Source organism: Equus quagga, chromosome 14 (assembly GCF_021613505.1).
Source record: "Equus quagga isolate Etosha38 chromosome 14, UCLA_HA_Equagga_1.0, whole genome shotgun sequence".
In the NCBI taxonomy this organism is placed as follows: Eukaryota; Metazoa; Chordata; class Mammalia; order Perissodactyla; family Equidae; genus Equus; species Equus quagga.
The window spans coordinates 28423058-28441189 of NC_060280.1; the positions used below are offsets into that span (position 1 = coordinate 28423058).

Genomic DNA, 18132 nt, shown 5'->3' on the forward strand with positions numbered 1-18132 from the left:
GGGGGGCTAGCCCCAGCAGTGGATTTTAATTTGATAAACCAGTCCACTATTCTCTAAACAATATATTATCTGAGAGCTGTTCATCCATCAGAGACATGTGAAATAGCAACATACTTTTCTCTCTGCCAATGCTTTTTATGAGTCTCAATAAATTTTAGTTGATTAAACAAAGTCTCTCAAAGCTAGGACTGGTGGAGGTGGAATTCCTGCTATGTTCTCAGCACCTCTCACTTGTTAATCTACACTCTTTCCACCGGTCTACCCAGCTCTGGAGATTACAAACAGAGCTCTCAACAGTAATCATCATGGCTTCAGGGGTCTATGAACTCCCAGGAATTACATGCAAAATGTGACATGTGGTCCCTGAGTAGAGTCTACTCCTTTCATCAGCTTCCCAAAGACGGTCATTGACCAACATTTCAGCGACATATGCAGGTTGGGCTGCGTTTGGATTTTGTAGCGGCATCTGTAGTTTTAGTTTGCCGAGCATCCTTTTCTCTTCTTGTCACAGCGCCCTCTCTTTGGGGGATGGGGCATGGGGTGGATTTTCCCCCTGCATTCCACACCGCCGCTGGAGGATCTTCCCTTTTCGTCTGGTTGCTAAATCCAGAGAATGTAATCCAGGAGGTGTCTGCATCTTTTCCCCACCCCACCCTCTATGAAGGACGCCAAACGGTCGTGCACGGAGCGGAGCAGGGACGGTTGGAGAAGAGGGCCAGGATCCAGATTCCCTGAAGCCAGCTCCACCCTCCCTTCCTTCCCTCTGCTGCGGGGGCGGCAAATTTAGCCTGGAGAAGGTAGGGGCGGTTACGTTCCAGAGACCGAAAGGCACAGAGTTGGAAACAGCTTAGTCTAGGAGAGCTGGTTCCTGGGGCTGCATGGAGTGGATGAGCCCAGCGACTAATAGGATCGGCCATGGCGAATCCCCCAGCACGGCACGCACTGCACGAAAGGTCGAAGCGCCGGGGTGGCTGAGAGGTCAGGATTACAGAAAGCCAGGAGCGCGCGCGAGAAGCTTAAAGAGCCAGGCTGCGCGTCCCGGACTGGGGTCATGGCCCCGTCCCGCCCGGCGGGAGAAAGCAGATTTAGCTCCGCCCCCGACCAAGGGAGGAGAACTGGCCCGGTCCCCCACCTCCCGGAATCCTAGTAATGCCAGGCCAAGACCACCTCCGAATCACGGATGACTTGTTAGTCAGTGAACTGAAGGTTAGAGGCGGAGGTCAGTCGGGGAGGTTGGGAAGTGACTGAAAAGAGAAGATGACTTTCTCTGGGTTCTGTGTGCGCCCCCCTTCCGGCTCCCACTTGGTAGCACCTTCCTGATCCCCTTATCTCTAAGGCGCTCAGAGAAATGCCCCCCTGCGGCAGCCTTCTAGGAAATGCTGCCTTGGCCGCCCAGGAACCATGAGCCCTGCAACCCCGGTAAGCAAGAGGTCTTTGGGACAGGAGGAAGGGTCCAGGGCCGGGTGGGTGGCCCCTCTCATATAGGGGATGGGACCAGGAGATTTTCAGGCCTGACAGGCCTTGTTCTCTGAATGACATCCTGGATCTTCTGTAGGTGGGGGTTTGTGGGGCTGAGCTATTCAAGGAAATCACCCTGGAGGGGCAGATAGATAAACCATATTCCTTCTCCAGTGGGGCACCTTCCAATCCATTTTTGTCTATGCCCTAGAACGACCTTTCCAATCCACAAATCGGACCACCTGACTCCTCATCTTGAAACCCCCACCTCTGGTCACTGTGTCATAATGTCCAAGCTCTCGAGCCTGTCTTCCAAGGCCTTCATATTACATCTTGCAATCCCTGCAGCTTCATCACCTACCACATCCCATGCCCTCCCCACCCCTGCACTCTGCTGTCCAAACACACTGAAATACTGCACTCATTTGAACTTCCTGACGAGTGCTCATATGAGTCTCTTAGATTTCCACTGAGAAACTCCTGCTGATCCATCAAGACCCCTTTCAGGGGCCAGCCCGGTGGTGCAGCGGTTAAGTGCCCACGTTCTGTTTTGCCGGCCCAAGGTTAGCCCGTTTGGATCCCGGGTGCGGACATGGCACGACTTGGCAAGCCATGCTGTGGTAGGTGTCCCACATATAAAGTAGAGGAGGATGGGCACGGATGTTAGCTCAGGGTCAATCTTCCTCAGCAAAAAGAGGAGGATTGGCAGCAGTTAGCTCAGGGCTAATCTTCCTCAAAAAAAAATAAATAAATAAAATAAAAGATCCCTTTCAGCATCCTCCGGAGGCCTTCTTGAACCTCTTGGGCAAAGTCAGACTCTTCTCTCCTGTCGTTGAATCACACCCTGTGCTTTAACTGTGTTTGTGTTTAGTCTCCCCAACCAGACTGGAAGCTGGGGAAGGAAGGAGGAAGGGCCTTGTGGGATGCCTCTTTGTGCCCTCTGCTAGCGCCCAGTGCAATGCCAGGCACAAAGTGAATACTGTATTGAGAAAACATGGCAAAACTAGGAGCCTGGCTTCTCCTTGCAACTTTACTTTTTTCTAGAAAATGAGTTCAAGATCTTTTTGTGTGTGTGTGTGAGGAAGATTGGCCCTGAGCTAACATCTGTTGCCAATCTTCCTCTTTTTGCTTGAGGAAGATTGTCGCTGAGCTAACATCTGTGCCAATCTTCCTCTATTTTATGTTAGACGCCACCACAGTGTGACTTGATGAGTGGTGCTAGGTCCGCACCTGGGATCCCGGCCTGTGAACTCTGGGTGGCCGAAGCCGACTACACCACTGGCCGATCCGAGTTCAAGATTCTTAGGAAAAAGTATTTCATGATAAATGCGTGAACAAATGTCAGAGAAAAATAAAATCGCAGGTGCAGCCTCTCACCTGTGCACCTGGTCAGGACAGGGGTACCACCCAAGAAAGGGTGAGTCCTGCCCAGCTCTAGGGCTGCAGACTACAAGTCCCAGTATGCCTCATGTCAGCACGTTCCTCCACGCCCCGCCCCCTCCCTGGGGGTGGGGCGGGGCCGGAGGGCGGGGCCCAGGGGTAGCGAGGCCCAGGGCGCAGCCTGGGGAGTGAAACGTCCCAGGCACTCTGGGGTGCACAAAGCGCAGGCGCAGTGGGTTGGGTGGCAGCAGCATCAAGTAGCGGCCGTTTTGCCAGCAGCATCCGCAACAGGTGTAGACAGGTGGGTGCATCAAGGTGGGGGGGTGGGGCGGCGCTGGCGAGGGAGTTTGCACCTGGCCCTCTTGTCTGACCTGTGTCAGGGCTTGGAGGGGGGAGGGAGCGGCAGGAGAAGCAGGGACGAGGCCGGGCCTTCCAGCCCAGGTGTGCCAGCCCTTGCTACGCAGCAAAAGGTGTGAGCGGGTGGGGGAGGGACAGAGGCACCTGCTGGTAAGTAAGTCCCCGTCAGGAACAGAGGGCATCTAGATTCCAATCCAAGCTCCATCACGCACTTGGACAAGTCACTTGCTGTCCCTCAGGTTGTCCATCTGTAAAGTAAGAGTAAGGATCCTACCCATCTAACTGGGTGACAGTGGGGACAAGGGGACGTAGTATATAGTATGTGCAGTGGTTCCCAAACTTTGCTGCACATTGGAATCATCTGGGGGTCTTTAAAGACTTTAAGTGCTTGCCTCCTGTCCCCAGACATTCCTGTTTGATTGTTATGGGGTATGACCTGGGTATAGAGTTTTAAAAGCTCCTTCTGGCATAATGGTTAGAAGCCAGGACTGTTGGGTGTGAATCTGGGCTCCACTGTTTACTAATCAAGCGGATCAGCGCAAGTGACTGGACCTCTCTAGGCCCCAGTTTCCTGGGAATAATAGCAAGGTTAGTTGTGAGGCTTCCCTGAGGTACGAGAAGAAAGCTCTGAGAGGTGTACCTGGCACATAGTGCTTGATCAGTCAGAGCTGCTGTTGAACTATTATTTTATGCACTTCGTAAACAGCTCAGGTGTGATTCAAACATGAGGGAACCTTTTCTTATCATGAAAGTCCCTCATTCATTGCCATGATTCTAATATTCTGTGCTGCCAACATTTCAAAATTCCAGGATTTCTAACATTTTAAGAGTTCCTCACTCCAGCCTCTGCCTGCCTCACAGACACACTTTTACAGATCTAGAATTGGAGGCTGGAGAGAAGGGACTTGGCCAAGGTTATGGCTGAGATTGGAATCCAGCCTCCTTACCCCCGACCCCCACCCCAGCGCAACGGGTGGCTGCCCTGCTGGCCCCCGCAGGACAGTGCTCCCATTCTCTGCCTGGAGCAGAGAATGGGGAGGAGACAAGCAGGCTTGCCCTTGTTTGTCTACTAACACTCCCTTAAACATTTCCACGGTGGCTCCCTCAGGGGGGCTGGGCTGGGGCTTCTCTCCGGGGAGCTGCTCTGGAGCTGCTGATGAGGCCTGTGTGTCCTGTGGCTCCTCTGGCAGGTGCCGCCTGATTCCATCCTGGAAAGTCCTTTTGAAGAAATGGCCCTGGTGAGGGGCGGCTGGCTGTGGAGACAGAGTGAGTGGCCCTGGGCCAAGCCCTTGTCTGTCCTGCATCTTGTCCAGGGGTAGGGGTGAGGGAAGTGGCTTGTTGAGCCTGCCACAGTGAACCCCGCTCCCCCAAAGTAGGCCCCTTTTATCCTCCCCTCCTTTGTCCATTCTCTTCCCTCTGTGTGGAATGTCCTTCCCATTCTTGACAGCTTGGTAAACTACTTTTTCTTCAAGACCCAGCTCAGATGTCCCCCTCTGTGACAAGCCTTCTCTGACTTTTCCTTTAACCCCCACTCCAGCCCCTGCTGTAGCGCCAAGCTGGGTTACAGGCTCCCTTTTCTGTTCTCCACTGCCTCATAAATCCCCGTTACAGCACCGATTTCCCCATAATATAACTGTCTTTACCTCTCCCCCACCCTGTACTGGCCCCAGCCCGTGAGCTCATCAAGTGCAGGGACTGGGTTTCATCCTCTTTGTGCCCCCAGCACCCAGCCCAGGGCTGGCCACAGAACAAAATGAAAAATGGCTCTGTGCTTTGGAATCCATAAAGCTCTAAGAAGTTCCCTTGTGTCTTTGCCCTTTCCTGATAAGATTTCCAGTGGCAAATGTCTGGAATGAGGACTCAGGCTTTCACACCCACCTCTGACCAGAGTCCTGATCTGAGCAAGAGCTCTGGGGCTGGAAACCCCATGTTCCATGACCCATTCTCAGTCCAGTCCGTTCCATAAACACTGAGCCCAGGTCCTGCTGGGTGCCAGGACCCATGTCGGGGAGCTGTGGGCGCCCAGTCTGGTGGAAGAGGCAGACACTACATGAATAACCATCACACAAATCAGAAATAAAAGATAAGATGGAGGCTCAGGGTAGGGAGAGGTCTTTCCCTTAAAGAGACCTGGGGCTTGGCCTTGGAAGCCCCCAAGGAATGGCTCTGGTCACTTATTTACCGTTCAGCACATTTATGCAGCCTCTACTACGTGTAGTTGCCTCCAATGGGAGGCAGTTGGTGAGCAAGCCAGAAAGAGGCCCTGCTGTAATTTTAGAGGGAAGATAGACAAGGAAGGGGCAGTTACAACTCTGGGGACTTGGGTGAGGGAATTCAGAGCCCATCCAGGGCTTCTGCCCCCCTGGCAGTCTCCACGATCAGCCTGCCTGGCGGGTCTGGAATGTCACACAGGCTCCATCCTCCGCCGCTGGAAGCGAAACTGGTTCGCCCTGTGGCTGGATGGGACCCTGGGCTACTACCAAGACGAGACTGCGCAGGATGAGGAGGACCGCGTGCTCATCCACTTCAATGTCCGAGACATAAAGATCGGCCAAGAGTGCCATGGTAAGCAGAAGCTCCTTCCTCTCTGGCACTGTGACCATGGGCGTGGCCCTCCCACTGTGTCTGTGTGAAAACAGCTGCTTCAGAAGGCTCTTTGCAGCTTTCAGGGGGCATCCACAGACATTGCTCCTGGGCTCTATCAACTCCAATTCATGTGGATGTGAATTAAGAAATCAGTTCCTTATTGAGTTCCTACCCTGTGCTGGGCCTGGGCCCTATTCTGGGGTCACAGAGGTGAGTCAGACACAGTTGTTGCCCTCTAGGTGCTAGGAATTGGATAAAGATGAAATGAGATAAGGCAACTCAGAGAAGTTAAGTGACTGGCCCCCTCAGGCACACAGCAAATCTTCCTACCACAGCTCAGGCTAACTGGGAAATAGATGTACCTAACTAGGGAAGCAGGCAATGTGGAAAGTTGAAAAGATCTAAATAGTAAGCAGAATCCCAAAGAAAGTGTGTGGGATCAGAGGAGGCTGGCAATGGCCAATAAACACGACTCAGAGAAGTCAGTTCCTATTCTTGTTCCTGGTTTACCTGGGGGCTCTGGGGCCTGTGCCCTGTGGAACCCCATATATGTGTGTCTGCCTCTAGATGTGCAGCCCCCAGAGGGCCGGAGCCGAGACGGCCTGCTGACGGTGAACCTACGGGAGGGCGGCCGCCTGCACCTCTGCGCAGAGACGCGGGATGACGCCATGTGAGTCACTCCCAGGAGAGCATGTGGTGGGATCTTGGGGAATGTGATCAGGTGCTTCCAGCTCATTGGGCCTTCTGGTTCCCTGAGGATAGGAAAAGGGGATGAAGACCAGTCAGCATGGTGGTCTCATTGAGGCTGGGCAGAGTGGATTTGAATGGCTCATGGTGATTGGTATGGTATCCAGTAAACTCCTCACATGGTCTGTGATGAACTCAGGACTGTAGGGGGAGGGGTGTGTACACCTGCCTCAGGTGTGTAGTCCCTCACCATTCAGAGTTGGGTATTCAGCAGCCTCTGAAGTGAGCCCTCTCTTGAGGGTAATACAAAGGACTGGACAGCCCAGTGGCATCCTCAAAGGACCCTCCTTCTCACTCTCTTCTGAGAAGATGCCATGGTTGGGGGACTCTGATCTAAGGGGTAATCCCTGACCTGCCTAACACAGGCAGCCCACTGTGTCATGGCGGCACCCCAATGTCAGATGCAGATCCATGCTTTGAGACAGGGCATGTCTTCCTCAGGGACCGTCTGCTCACTCACATTCTTTCCCTTCCTACTCTCTGGCAGAGGGTCAGTTGGCCTTTGCATTGTAGGAGAATGAAAGAGATGGGGTGTGTGGGAGTGGGGGAAGCTGAGCTTCGGGTAGACAAAGCACAGAGCCGCCTTGTCCACCCCAGCCAGGTGCCATGGCAACCAACAAAGGCCCAATTGTCTGGTGTCCACTGGGCCTTCCCGGGGCTCTGGGGTCAGAGCATCGGGGAACTGTGTTTGCAGGTTTGGGGTGTGGAGGTGGGCTGCAACCCAGGCATGTCAGAATCTGAAGCCCTCTAAGAGACCAGCCAGCCCAGCTGTCTATTGTCTAGATGGGGAAACTAGAACTTCTAGAAGGGAAGAGACTATGGGCTAAGAATGAATTAGGAGGCTCCGGCTCAATTGAGGGCCCCCTCCATGTGACTGGGGCAGGGGTGAGGCCACCTTTGTCTACCCAAGGGAATCAGAAGAATCCCCCCCTTCACAGGAGACTGGGGCTAGAGGCTGGGTTGAGGAGGGAATGTAAAATGTAGGGGCCAATTCCCCTTCTCCCAAACTGCCCCCTCACGGTCTGGCGGGGTTTGCTTTGCAGAGCATGGAAGACAGCGCTGATGGAGGCGAACTCCACCCCGGTGAGCCCCCATTCCCTCCCTCTCTCCTCCCCACCCCTGCCTGCCATGGAATCATGGGTGACTCAGACTCGGTCTCTGCCTGCCAGGAGTTCTCATTTCCCATATATGTGAGTGAATAGACTGCAGACTCAGATGCCCTGAGTCCCAAGTGGAAAAGGACAGAAGACAGCCAAGTGGTGCTTGGGGGAGGGAGACAGAGGCCTCCAAGAAGGCTTGTTGAAGGGGGTGGCGTGTGAGCTTGGAAAGGAACTGTCTTTTTTTGAGCAACTATTATGTTCCAGGTGTGGGTGCAGGTACAATTCCACCTACTCCTCCTAAGAGTCCTGAGAGGTTGGCACTATTGTTCCCTCTCTGCAGATGATAAGATTGAGCTTCATTCATCCACACAACAGATATTTACTGAGTTCCTACTATGTGCCAGATACTGTGCCAAGGGCCAGCGATCAGAGGCAAACTAAGGAGATGCGGGCCCTGCCCTCCTGGACCCAGCCTAATGAGGAGCCAGACGTGAAGCACTAATTACACCATTGATGGTTCCATTGCCATGGTGGTAACTGCCCTGACAGAGACATGGAGTGTGCATTCCATGTGCCACCACCTTGGTGGCCTGATCCAGGTGGAAGTTCAGACAAGGCTTAAGATGTGACCTGAAGGATAAACAGAATTGACTGGGTGAAAGGGGTGGCTTGGGTTGAAGGGCACAGCTTTTCAGGCAGAGGGAACTGCATGTGCAAAAGCCGTGAGAGGGGTTAAGACTTTGGCAAGTAAAAGAATAGAAGGAAGGCTGGGGTGGCTGGAGCTTACGGAGGGAGAGAGCTGTGGGGAAGGAGGGTTGACAGGGCCGGGCCTTATGGGCTGTGTTAAGGATGCTGGTTTCTGCTAAGAGCACTGGGGAGTCATTGAAAGTTGTTGTGTGTTTTTGTTTTTTTTTAAGATTGGCACCTGAGCTAACATCTGTTGCCAATCTTCTTTTTTCTTTCTTCTTCTCCCCAAAGCCCCCCAGTACATAGTTGTGTATTCTACTCGTAGGTCCTTCTGGTTGTGCATGTAGGACACCGCCTCAGCATGGCCTGATGAGCGGTGCCATGTCTGCGCTCAGGATCCGAATTGGCAAAACCCTGAGCTGCCGAAGTGGAGCATGCAAACTTGACCACTTGGCCATGGGGCCGGCCCCTCATTGAAAGTTTTTAAGCAGAGGGATGGCACGAACAGATCAGACCAGATTTGTATTTTTAAAATGATAGTCTAGGGGTCGGCCCCATGGCTGAGTGGTTAAGTTCATGTGCTCCACTTTGGTGGGCCAGAGTTCGCTGGTTCGGATCCTGGGCACGGACCTACACACCACTCATCAAGCCATGCTGTGGAGGCATCTCACATAGAAGAACTAGAATGATTTACAACTGGGATATACAACTATGAACTGGGGCTTTGGGAAGGAAAAAAAAAAAAAGAGAAAGATTGGCAACAGATGTTAGCTCAGAGCCAATCTTCCTCAAAAAAAAAAAAAAAGATAGTCTAGCTGGTAGGTAGGGAATGGATTGTAGAGGATCAGAGTGGATGCCTGTAGACCAGTTAGAAGGCTGGGACAGTGTCCAGATGATGGGCTGGAGGTCTGGACTAAGGCCTTGCTGGCAGAGACAAGCTGGTGAGGATAAGACAGATTTAGGAGGTAGAGTCAACAGAATTTAGTGATTGTTAGAGGTGTGGGTTTGAGAAGCCACCCAAAGCCCCCAGCTTGAGGGTGGCCCAGTTTGGCCTCAATTCCCGTTTGCCTGAGTTCAGATTCTCTGCTTGCCCCTTCTATCTGTGGAGCCCCTTCTCATCTAGAGAGAAAGTCTGCTGCGAAGTAGCGGGGAAGACTGGGACACATTTATAAACCCCCTTGGGCATCCCCCTGCGGAGGGCCAGGCATTGTGCTGAGCACCCGGCACTGGTTATATCACTTAATCTTCCAACAGCCCAGGTCGAGGTTGGTATTTTCGGTCTCATTTTACCGATAGGGAAGCTGAGGTTCAGGGGGAAGTGACTTGTCCAAAGTCTTAAGCCAATGGAAGAGCCTATACTGGAACCTAGGTTGGTGAGTGTTTGAGAGGAGGGCATTATCAGCAAAGGAACTGCAAGAGCAGAAGTGGGGAAGTGATATGTGCATGTGCGTGTGTGCTCACTCATGCATCTAAGGGTCAGGAGTCAGGCCTGGCTGGAGGATAACACAGGGAGGGAAAAAAATAGGAGTGGTGACCTCTGAGGAGCCACGTCACGAAGGGCCTTGAAGGAACTGAACTTTATCCTGAGGGTTGTGGGGAGCGATAAAGGACATTAAGCAGGGAGGGCTGTGGTCAGACTTTGGGGAGCAGACTCAGCCTTCTGGGTGAAGGCTGGATTAGAGGAAGCCGGGAGTAAGGAGGCTGGGGCAGTAGTCAGCAGGGCAGAGGGACCCCTGGTTGGGTTAACCTGGCTCTGAGCTCCAAATCCCTCTTATGCAGAGCAAATCAGTCCCACCCAAGACAGGCGAAAGGAAGGAGGTGAGGGCTGACCGTTCTGCACTCTGTGACTCTATGAAGCTACCTTGTCCCTTCTCTGCCTGTCCACCTTCCTGCTGCTCTGCTTACCCTCGCCGTGACCCTCTGCTCCACCTCCCACTGCTCCACTCTCACACACACATCCCTCTGGTTCCAGGGCTTGCTCCAGCGGAGTGTGTGCCCCTGTGTCTTTGTACCAGTGTCTGCCTGTCTCTGTGTGTTCCCGCCTGTGTCCGTGGGCTTCTCTCGGTCCTGTGCCTACATAGGAGTGACCTGTGCTTTGTCCCTCCACATCCTGTAGGTTCATACCCCACTCTGGGTGGAGGTTCCAGGAGAAGCCCCTGACCTCGGCTGTTCCAGGAAACACAGGGCCAGGGGCACAGCCAAGGGCAAGGCTGGGGGGCCAGTGAAGGGGGCAGGTGGGCGGGAGGGCGGATCAGAGCTGTTCTGTCCCCCCTGGAGACTGGGAGCCTCAGCAGCCTGAAACAGGTGAAGGTGGGCTAATTCTGGAGAGTCAATACTGGCCCTTCTTCTCTGTGTAACTCTGGCAAAGTCACCACCCCCTCTGAACCTGCCCCCACTACCATGGGCTGAGGAGGAAGAGGACACCCCCTTCCCCTGCCCAGCTGGCAAAGGGCTCTAGTAGGGCCTGTTAAAGGCTCCAAGTCTCTCCAGGTATAGAGGGCCTCTGACACCCTCCCTCCCCCTTCTTGGGTTTCTGTGGGTTGAGCAGGCCCCAGCTGGAGCCACCGTCCCTCCCAGGAGCCGCCGGGTTTGCCCCACGGTCAGGTGTGTGACCCGCTCGTGGAGCCCCTGTAAGGTTGAGAGGCGGATCTGGGTAAGTGCTGGCTCAGCCCTTCCTGCCTCCATTCTGGCCACCAGGATATGCCTCCAAAAGTGGGTCCGGTCACATCCCTTCCCTGCTCACGAACATTCCATGGCTCCCCATCAACCACAAGACACCAACAACAGCCCTGCTTTCAAGGTCCTTGGGATCTGGTCTGGGCCAGTCTCGCCTAGCACATCCCTCTCATCCCTGTGCTCCAACTGCTGTGCTGTACCCTCTGCTCCCAGCTGCGCCTGACTTCTTCCCTCTTCCTAGCCTTTGCACATGCTGTTCTCTCTGCTACGAAGACCCTTAGGTTCCTTATTCACTTGACAAACTGATGCTTATCATCTAAGACCCACCTCAAAGGCTGCCACCTCCTCAGGGAGGACCTCCCAGACCTCCAGGCATTGTCACTCCCCCCCCACAGCCCACTACACTAATGCTTAGTGCTGTCTTCATTCTGCCTGGTTTCAAGTCTGTTTATTTCTGTCTCTATTCTCCCATGAGACCTGGAACTTCCTCCAAGGCAAGGACCAGGTCTGAACAGCTCTGCCCTTGTGGAGCCTGGCACAGTGCTAGGTATACAGCAGGTGCTCAATTAGTGCTCAATGATGGGGACAGTCTATTTTGACCCTCCTTATTCCTGGTGCATGAGGGTTTGGCGCAGGTAGGCCTCAGACACTGTTCACTGAATGAGCAAATAAGTGAAAGCATAAGATGGAAAGAGTGAAAGCCTGTTACAGCCCCACTACTGCATGTTATAATTTAATCCGTGTCTGTCTCCCTGCCTACTCCCCACAGTGTTTCTGGAAAGCAGGATTTGAGGATGAACCCTCTCTCTGTCCCCAGTGCTCTGCCCGACATGGGGTGGGCACAGTAGCGGGACTTGCCTTAGAGAATCTGTGGTCTTATGGTCAACTGTGAGCTCCTTTTCTAGCACAGTGGTGCTCAATGTGACTGGGCACTAGAATCGCTTAAAGGACTTTAAAAAAAAATACAAATGTTCAGATCCTACCTCTGGATGCTCTAATTTCATAGGTCTGGGCTTGGGCCTTGGAAATAGAAGTGCTTTTCTATTATCAGAAGTGCTAGGACCACCCAGTTGCATAGATATGGCTCTGCAGGATTCTCACTGTGCCGTGGGAGTGGGCAGTGTAGGAAATACTGTCCCCATTGACAGAGGAGAAAACTGAAGCTCTGAGAGTTTACCTCACTTGACCAGGGTCACTTAATTCATCAGTAGGAGGCAGGACTCCCAGCCCAGCATTCTGAGGCATGCCCCATGCCTAAGCTAGGATACAAATCTGTTTAAAGTGGGAATGCCTAAAAATAAGACTTAAAAGGCTGTAAACCTAAGTATGCAACAGCTTTTCCCAGGGAAGGGATCTATTTGCATGTGGCTGGCCTTGTCCCCATCTGCAAAAGGGGCTGGGTCTGCAGAGAGAGAGAGGATCAGGGATCAAGCCCTTAGGTTCTGTCTGTGAGATCTCTGGGGGATCCCCTGCCCTGTTGCCAGGTGACCCACATGACTTTACCTCTGGGCCTCCCAGGCCTGGAGGGTAGAAACAGGTGCCCCATGGGGACGAGGTGGTGTTTTCCATTCTCTCCAGGGCCTGACAGGGCCACTGGCTCACTATGCAGCTGTAAGGCAGGTGTAGGCTCTGGACCTCAACTTCCCTACCAGTAGAATTGGGGGTCTGAGTGTTTACATCTCTCTAGCTCCTTCTAGGCATGAAGCTCAGATCCTGGCCACCCCCACCAGAAAGCCCCGTTGGATCACCTTTGGGGAAGGAGCACAGTGAAGGAAGTCACTTGAGACTGAGCATTGCTTGTCTAGCCTCCTGCATTACCCTGGGACTGGTCGTTGTCCTTAACCTGAAACTGGACTTAGAGTTGGGTGACCTTAGTTCCAGTCTGGCCCTGTATTTGATTCATTGAGATAAATTCAATACATTAAACACCTACCAAGTTCCAATCAGGCCTGACTAGACCCAGTCCCTGCCCTTGGGGGAGGAGGGGTCTCCAAGTCTGATGGGAGGGACACACACTCACAGGGATACAAACAATGACACTACAGGGTTATTGCTGCTGTGATGGGGGAACTCTAAGGGGTATGGGTGCCCAGGTGGGACCCCAACAGAACCTGAGGTTCAAGGAGACTGATACTTGATTCGAGACTGAAAGACAGGTAGTCGAATGAAAAAAGATGAGGGGGGCATCCCTACCAAAGGGAGATGGCATGGAGATTTGAAATCACAAAGTGTGCTGGGAGAACTCCCCTTCACAGCCAAACTTGTTGAAAGAGATATGACATGTTGATTCCATCCCTCACCTCTCAACCATTCTTCAGCCCTCCACAGTCTGGCTTCTTCCCCCAACCACTTCTCTGAAAAGTGTTTTTTCAGTCACCCACAACTTCCAAGTTGCCAAAACCAAAGGCTTATTCTCTTGGCACTGGCCAGCAGGATGGACAGAAGAGCCTATTTAGAAGATAAAATCCTGAAACCTGGTGGCTAATGTCATGTGCAAGATGAGTGTGTGAAGACAAGGGTGCCCACCTGATGTCCTGGTTCGAGTGCATGATGGTGGCATTTAGAGAAAGGCATTTACAGAAGAGCAAGTTTGGGGGGAATGGAAGGATGATGAAATCTCTTAGAGATGAGTGTAGTTTAAGACCCCTGGACTTCTAAGGAAAGCTGGACCATTTGAGTGTGAAGCCCAGTTAGAGAGAGAGAGAGGGTGGAAGGGGGCTAAGAAGAAGGACCCAGGAGAGAAGGGGATCCTACCCCTATTGCAGGTCTGCTCCCACATGGGGAAAGTGAGGGGCTTGGATGAGGAGCTTCCATTTAATTCTGCACATACTTAGTGGTTCTTGCTATTCACTAGGCCCTGCTGGTGACAGAAATGAATCATACACCTTGCCTATAGGTGGCTCCCATTTGGGGTGTAGACACGAAAGGCCAGGAAGCATGGGAACAAGAGGTACAAGCATAATCCACAGAGAACTCAGAAGGAAAGGATTCTTTCTGAGATCAGAAGGGCTTCCTGGAGTCGGTAACTTTTGAGTTAGGCTTGCAGGGATTGGTGAAAACCTAATGGGGGAGGGAAGAGGGCAAGGAGTGCAGTCCCCCCTCCCAGAGAGAACACTGGCCGTTCTTCTCTGAGCCTCCATCCCCAGCCCTGTGGCAATGCCTGAGTAAGGATCAGAGGAGGTAACACATGAACACCTGCCTCAGGACCTGGCACATGGTGGATGCTCGATAGTACTTTAGTTACTTCTCATCCCTACCCTTCCTTTTCCTTCCTTCCTCCCCAACCCCCTTTTATTTCCTGGGCCTGGGGCTTGGCCAGCTCTCCCTCCCCATGATTAGGAGAGTAGAGAAACCCATTGGGTATCTCCAAGTGGGACCACTAGAGAGCTGCTAGCAAATATTAGACCATCTATGAAGGGAATTTGGGAGCCATGGAGAATTTTTGACCAGGGGAGTGCTAGGTAGGAGGCCAGAGCAGGAAGATAGCATCACTGGGAGTTGGATGTGGGGGCTGGAGTTGTAGAGGACAAAGACCATGGACCTTGTGGGGAGGCAGGGCCTTTCTCCTGGAGCTTGCTGGTCCCTGGAGACCCATTTCTAAACTTGGTGAGGCGGCTCCATGGGCCCAGAGCCCCGGGTGGTGGGTAGGGGACCACACCTGGGCCAGGGAGTTCCCGGGCAGCTAACCTGGTGGGGCTTCCCAGGTGCGTGTCTACAGCCCGTACCAGGACTACTATGAGGTGGTGCCCCCCAACGCGCACGAGGCCACATATGTCCGCAGCTACTACGGACCGCCCTACGCAGGTATGTCTCCGGCCTGCTCCGCCCTGCCCCCTGCCCGATCCGGCGTCAGGCCCCGCCCCGCCGTGGTCTATCTGTCCAGACCAGGCCCCACCCTTTTAGTGATTACGGATTTTCCCAGGCGGGACCCTCTGCAAGACCCTCCCCATCCTGAGACTCCTAATAGTTCTTGGACCAGCGCCCCTCCCCACTCCAGAGCTGACCTCACCTCTCTAGACCGGCCACTATGCATTCCCCTCGGCTGCCCAGCAATACCCGTTCCTGCGCTGACAGCGGCCCCTGGTGGCTAATATGGGAACGGCCGCCTCCTCCCGCTCCGGGGTCTAGCCGTTGGGACCGCCCATTCTCGGGTGCAGTGTGACGATTTCTTAGAGATCTGGGGGTTTCCTTGCCGTTCCACCGTAGCCCCACGGTCCAAGAACATCTGTAGCAGATCCAAGGCCTGGAAGCCCTGGGGACGGAGTGCGCGTTCTTCTCGCGTTAAGCCCTCAGTTTCTTCAAGTGGGGAGGAGAGTGGGCTCAGCGCCTTACCTTCGGTTGGGCTGGAGTCAGGCTGGAGGAAGGGGACGAAGATCTCTCTGCTCTGTTCTCTGAGGTCTCCGGCCCTCATGGGCGGGCTCTCTCTGCAGGCCCTGGCGTGACGCACGTGGTAGTGCGGGAGGATCCCTGCTACAGCGCGGGCGCCCCGCTGGCCATGGGCATGCTCGCCGGGGCCGCCACGGGCGCCGCGCTCGGTTCGCTTATGTGGTCGCCCTGCTGGTTCTGAGCCCTGGAACTCGGAGCGTGGACCCTGTGCATAGACCAACAGTCCCCTTTTCCTCCTTGACCTCATCCTCTGCCATCTAAGCCCTGACCCACTTTGGCCCCTCCTTTCCATTAGCCCCTTCTAGGCTTGGATCGTCCCTCTACTCCGCCCCCCTCAACCCCCATCGGAAGAAGCTATCACCCCAGGCACAAACATAGCTCAAAGTCCTTTATCTACCGCTAGACACCCCATAAATCCGTTATAGACACATGGATATGCTTCCTCCAAACACATCAAGACACAGAAAACACAACTCACGTGGCTTCAAGTTCCCCAGGCGCTGGAGACACAGGAGTCAGGTTCTTTCCTCTGGCAGCTCCAGGCTTGGTGGGGAAAACACGAGTAAGCAAACACTTGACAACGCAGAGCAATCAGTCCTTTGACACATGAGAGCAGAGAGGGAGGAAAGTAGGCTAGGAGTAAGGTTGTTGGCAAGAGTGCAGAGCCATGAACATCATGGCATGTCCAAGGAATGGAAGGGGAGTTCAGTTGGGCTGGGGTTGGGGCAGGGGTCAGATCACAGTGGCCTTCCAGGCTAAGGAGCTTGCTGGGTAAAGGGGAGATGTGAACTTTTTGGAGGGAAGTTTCATGATTGCATTTTTTGTTTTATTACTAATGACATACCCAAATCTAAACACTTCCTGGTTTTAGCCCCACCCTTCCCACTACCAGCTTCCTGGGTCTCCTGTTCCATCAGTACTCAGAAAGCACCTGTTTCCCATGTCAGGGTGCCTGGGGCGGCAACTGAGCTGAACCTGGGGTCCCCTTGCTGGGGGGAGGGGAGTTTTGTTTGGGACCTCCAGCCCTAGGATGGTGCCTCCATCAGAAAATGCATTTCTGGTCCCCAGGAGCTTGACCCTCTGTTCATAGCTGTCGCTGTCACCATCTCAGGCTTTGTCTCTTCCTTCACTTTGGGGAAGATGGCAGTGTTCACCTCTGGGGCCTGATCTACCTTTGTCTCAACCTGGAAGGCCCCACATGTGCCCCCCCCCCCCCCCGCAGATGGCCCAGCCGGCTCCCCATGTGGCCCCCTTCCAACCCCACCCCCCCATCCTGTCCCAATTGCCCATAGAAATGCTAACATCCTTGCCCAGTAGCCAGAGTAGCCTGCTAAAGTTCCCTAGTAGATGGGGGCTCCAGTGGCTTTGCTGCAGAAACTAATAAAGATGTGGTTGGCTCTAGCCCTGGCTTTGGCTTTGTTTGTTCCTCCAGGGGACCCTGTCTCCCTGGACATCTCTGTGACTCAGCACCTACTAGTGCCTTGTCTGGTATAGTGAGAAGAGTGTGGATTCTCAGGTCAGGCAGAACTGTTGACAGTATGTTAGCTGAACAATTTGGGGCAAGTCATGTAACCTTTCTGGGTCTTGTTTTCCCCACCCATAGGTGGCAGGTTGAAGCCGGCCATCCCCAAGGGGAGAGGCTGCATCTGTCATCTGAGCTCATGGGTGATCCAGGCCATGCCCTCTCTGATTTCTGAGAGTCCTGTGGTGTTGGGGTCTTTTCTAGTAGGTTCCCATCCTTCTAGAGTTGAATCAATGAGTTGGTCTCATGGAGACCAGGTGGCCAGGGAAGGAAACACAGCCATTTTGCATCAGGCCTTTTGAGGCTGCAAGTGACAGAAACCCCCCTGCTCAAACTGATTCAAGCCAAAGAAGGGAAAACATTGGGCCAGATCACTGAGAATCCAGAAACTGCGTGGTCCAGGGGCTCAAACACTGTCACCTAGACTGTGCTTTGTTTCCGTCTTTACAGCCACTGGGCTGGTTCATGTAGAGGCTGCAGTGCTATTCAGCAGCTCCAGACTAATGCCCTCTTGCATTCAAGTCTAGACAAGAAAGCTTCTCAGGGCTGGCCCCACGCCCGAGTGGTTAAGTTCACACATGCCACTTTGGTGGCTAAGGGTTTCACTTGTTTGGATGCATGGCACTGCTCATCAGGCCATGCTGAGGCAGCATCCCACATAGCACAACCAGAAGGACCTCCAACCAGAATATACAACTATGTACTGGGGGACTTTGGTGGGGAGGCGGAGGAAGAAGAGGAGGGAGGAGGGAGGAAGAAGAAGGAAGAAGAAGGGGGGGGAGAAAGATTGGCAACAGATGATAGCACAGGTGCCAATCTTTAAAAAAAAATTTTTTTTTTCTTTAAAAAAGCAAGCTTCTCTTCCTCCAACAGTGTGAATAAAAGTCCTGGGACTGGGCTGGCCTGGTGGCGCAGCAGTTAAGTGCACACGTTCCGCTTCTCGGCGGCCCGAGGTTCGCCGGTTCAGATCCCGGGTGTGGACATGGCACTGCTTGGCACACCATGCTGTGGTAGGCATCCCACGTATAAAGTAGAGGAAGATGGGCACGGATGTTAGCTCAGGGCTAATCTTCCTTTAAAAAGAAAAAGCCCTGGGACTGATAGACATTAGCCCAAATTGGGTCCTGTGGCCATCCCTGAATCTACAGTGATGTGGAAAAGATGGTCTAAAACAACAGGGCTTAGAGCAGGGGTGGGTGGTGTCCCAAAGGAAATTTAGGGCACCATTCCCAG

The 18132-nt window shown here is 53.5% G+C and overlaps 1 protein-coding gene across 3 annotated transcripts; it reads left to right on the forward strand.

Annotated features, from left to right (window-relative positions):
* Positions 1-744: 744 nt before the first annotated feature.
* On the forward strand, positions 745-16778 carry PLEKHB1 (pleckstrin homology domain containing B1). Of its 3 annotated transcripts, XM_046684761.1 has the most exons (8): positions 745-797; positions 1366-1419; positions 4386-4461; positions 5608-5760; positions 6349-6451; positions 7572-7611; positions 14696-14795; positions 15422-16778. In XM_046684761.1, the coding sequence occupies exons 2-8, from the start codon at positions 1402-1404 to the stop codon at positions 15556-15558; spliced, it is 627 nt and encodes a 208-aa protein (XP_046540717.1). In that variant the 5' UTR covers positions 745-797; positions 1366-1401; the 3' UTR covers positions 15559-16778. The 3 variants fall into 3 exon arrangements, with proteins under 3 accessions (XP_046540717.1, XP_046540719.1, XP_046540718.1); XM_046684762.1 differs by lacking the exons at positions 745-797; positions 1366-1419 and adding an exon at positions 3019-3139; XM_046684763.1 differs by lacking the exons at positions 745-797; positions 14696-14795; positions 15422-16778 and adding an exon at positions 7969-8342 and having other exon boundaries at positions 835-1419.
* The last annotated feature ends 1354 nt before the right edge of the window (positions 16779-18132 follow it).

Bases quoted from the DNA above. Each gene is read 5' to 3' on its own strand.
- PLEKHB1 (XM_046684761.1), top strand. The intron at 5,761-6,348 runs GTAAGCAGAAGC...GTCTGCCTCTAG, and splicing joins GATCGGCCAAGAGTGCCATG to ATGTGCAGCCCCCAGAGGGC. The intron at 14,796-15,421 runs GTATGTCTCCGG...CTCTCTCTGCAG, and splicing joins CTACGGACCGCCCTACGCAG to GCCCTGGCGTGACGCACGTG.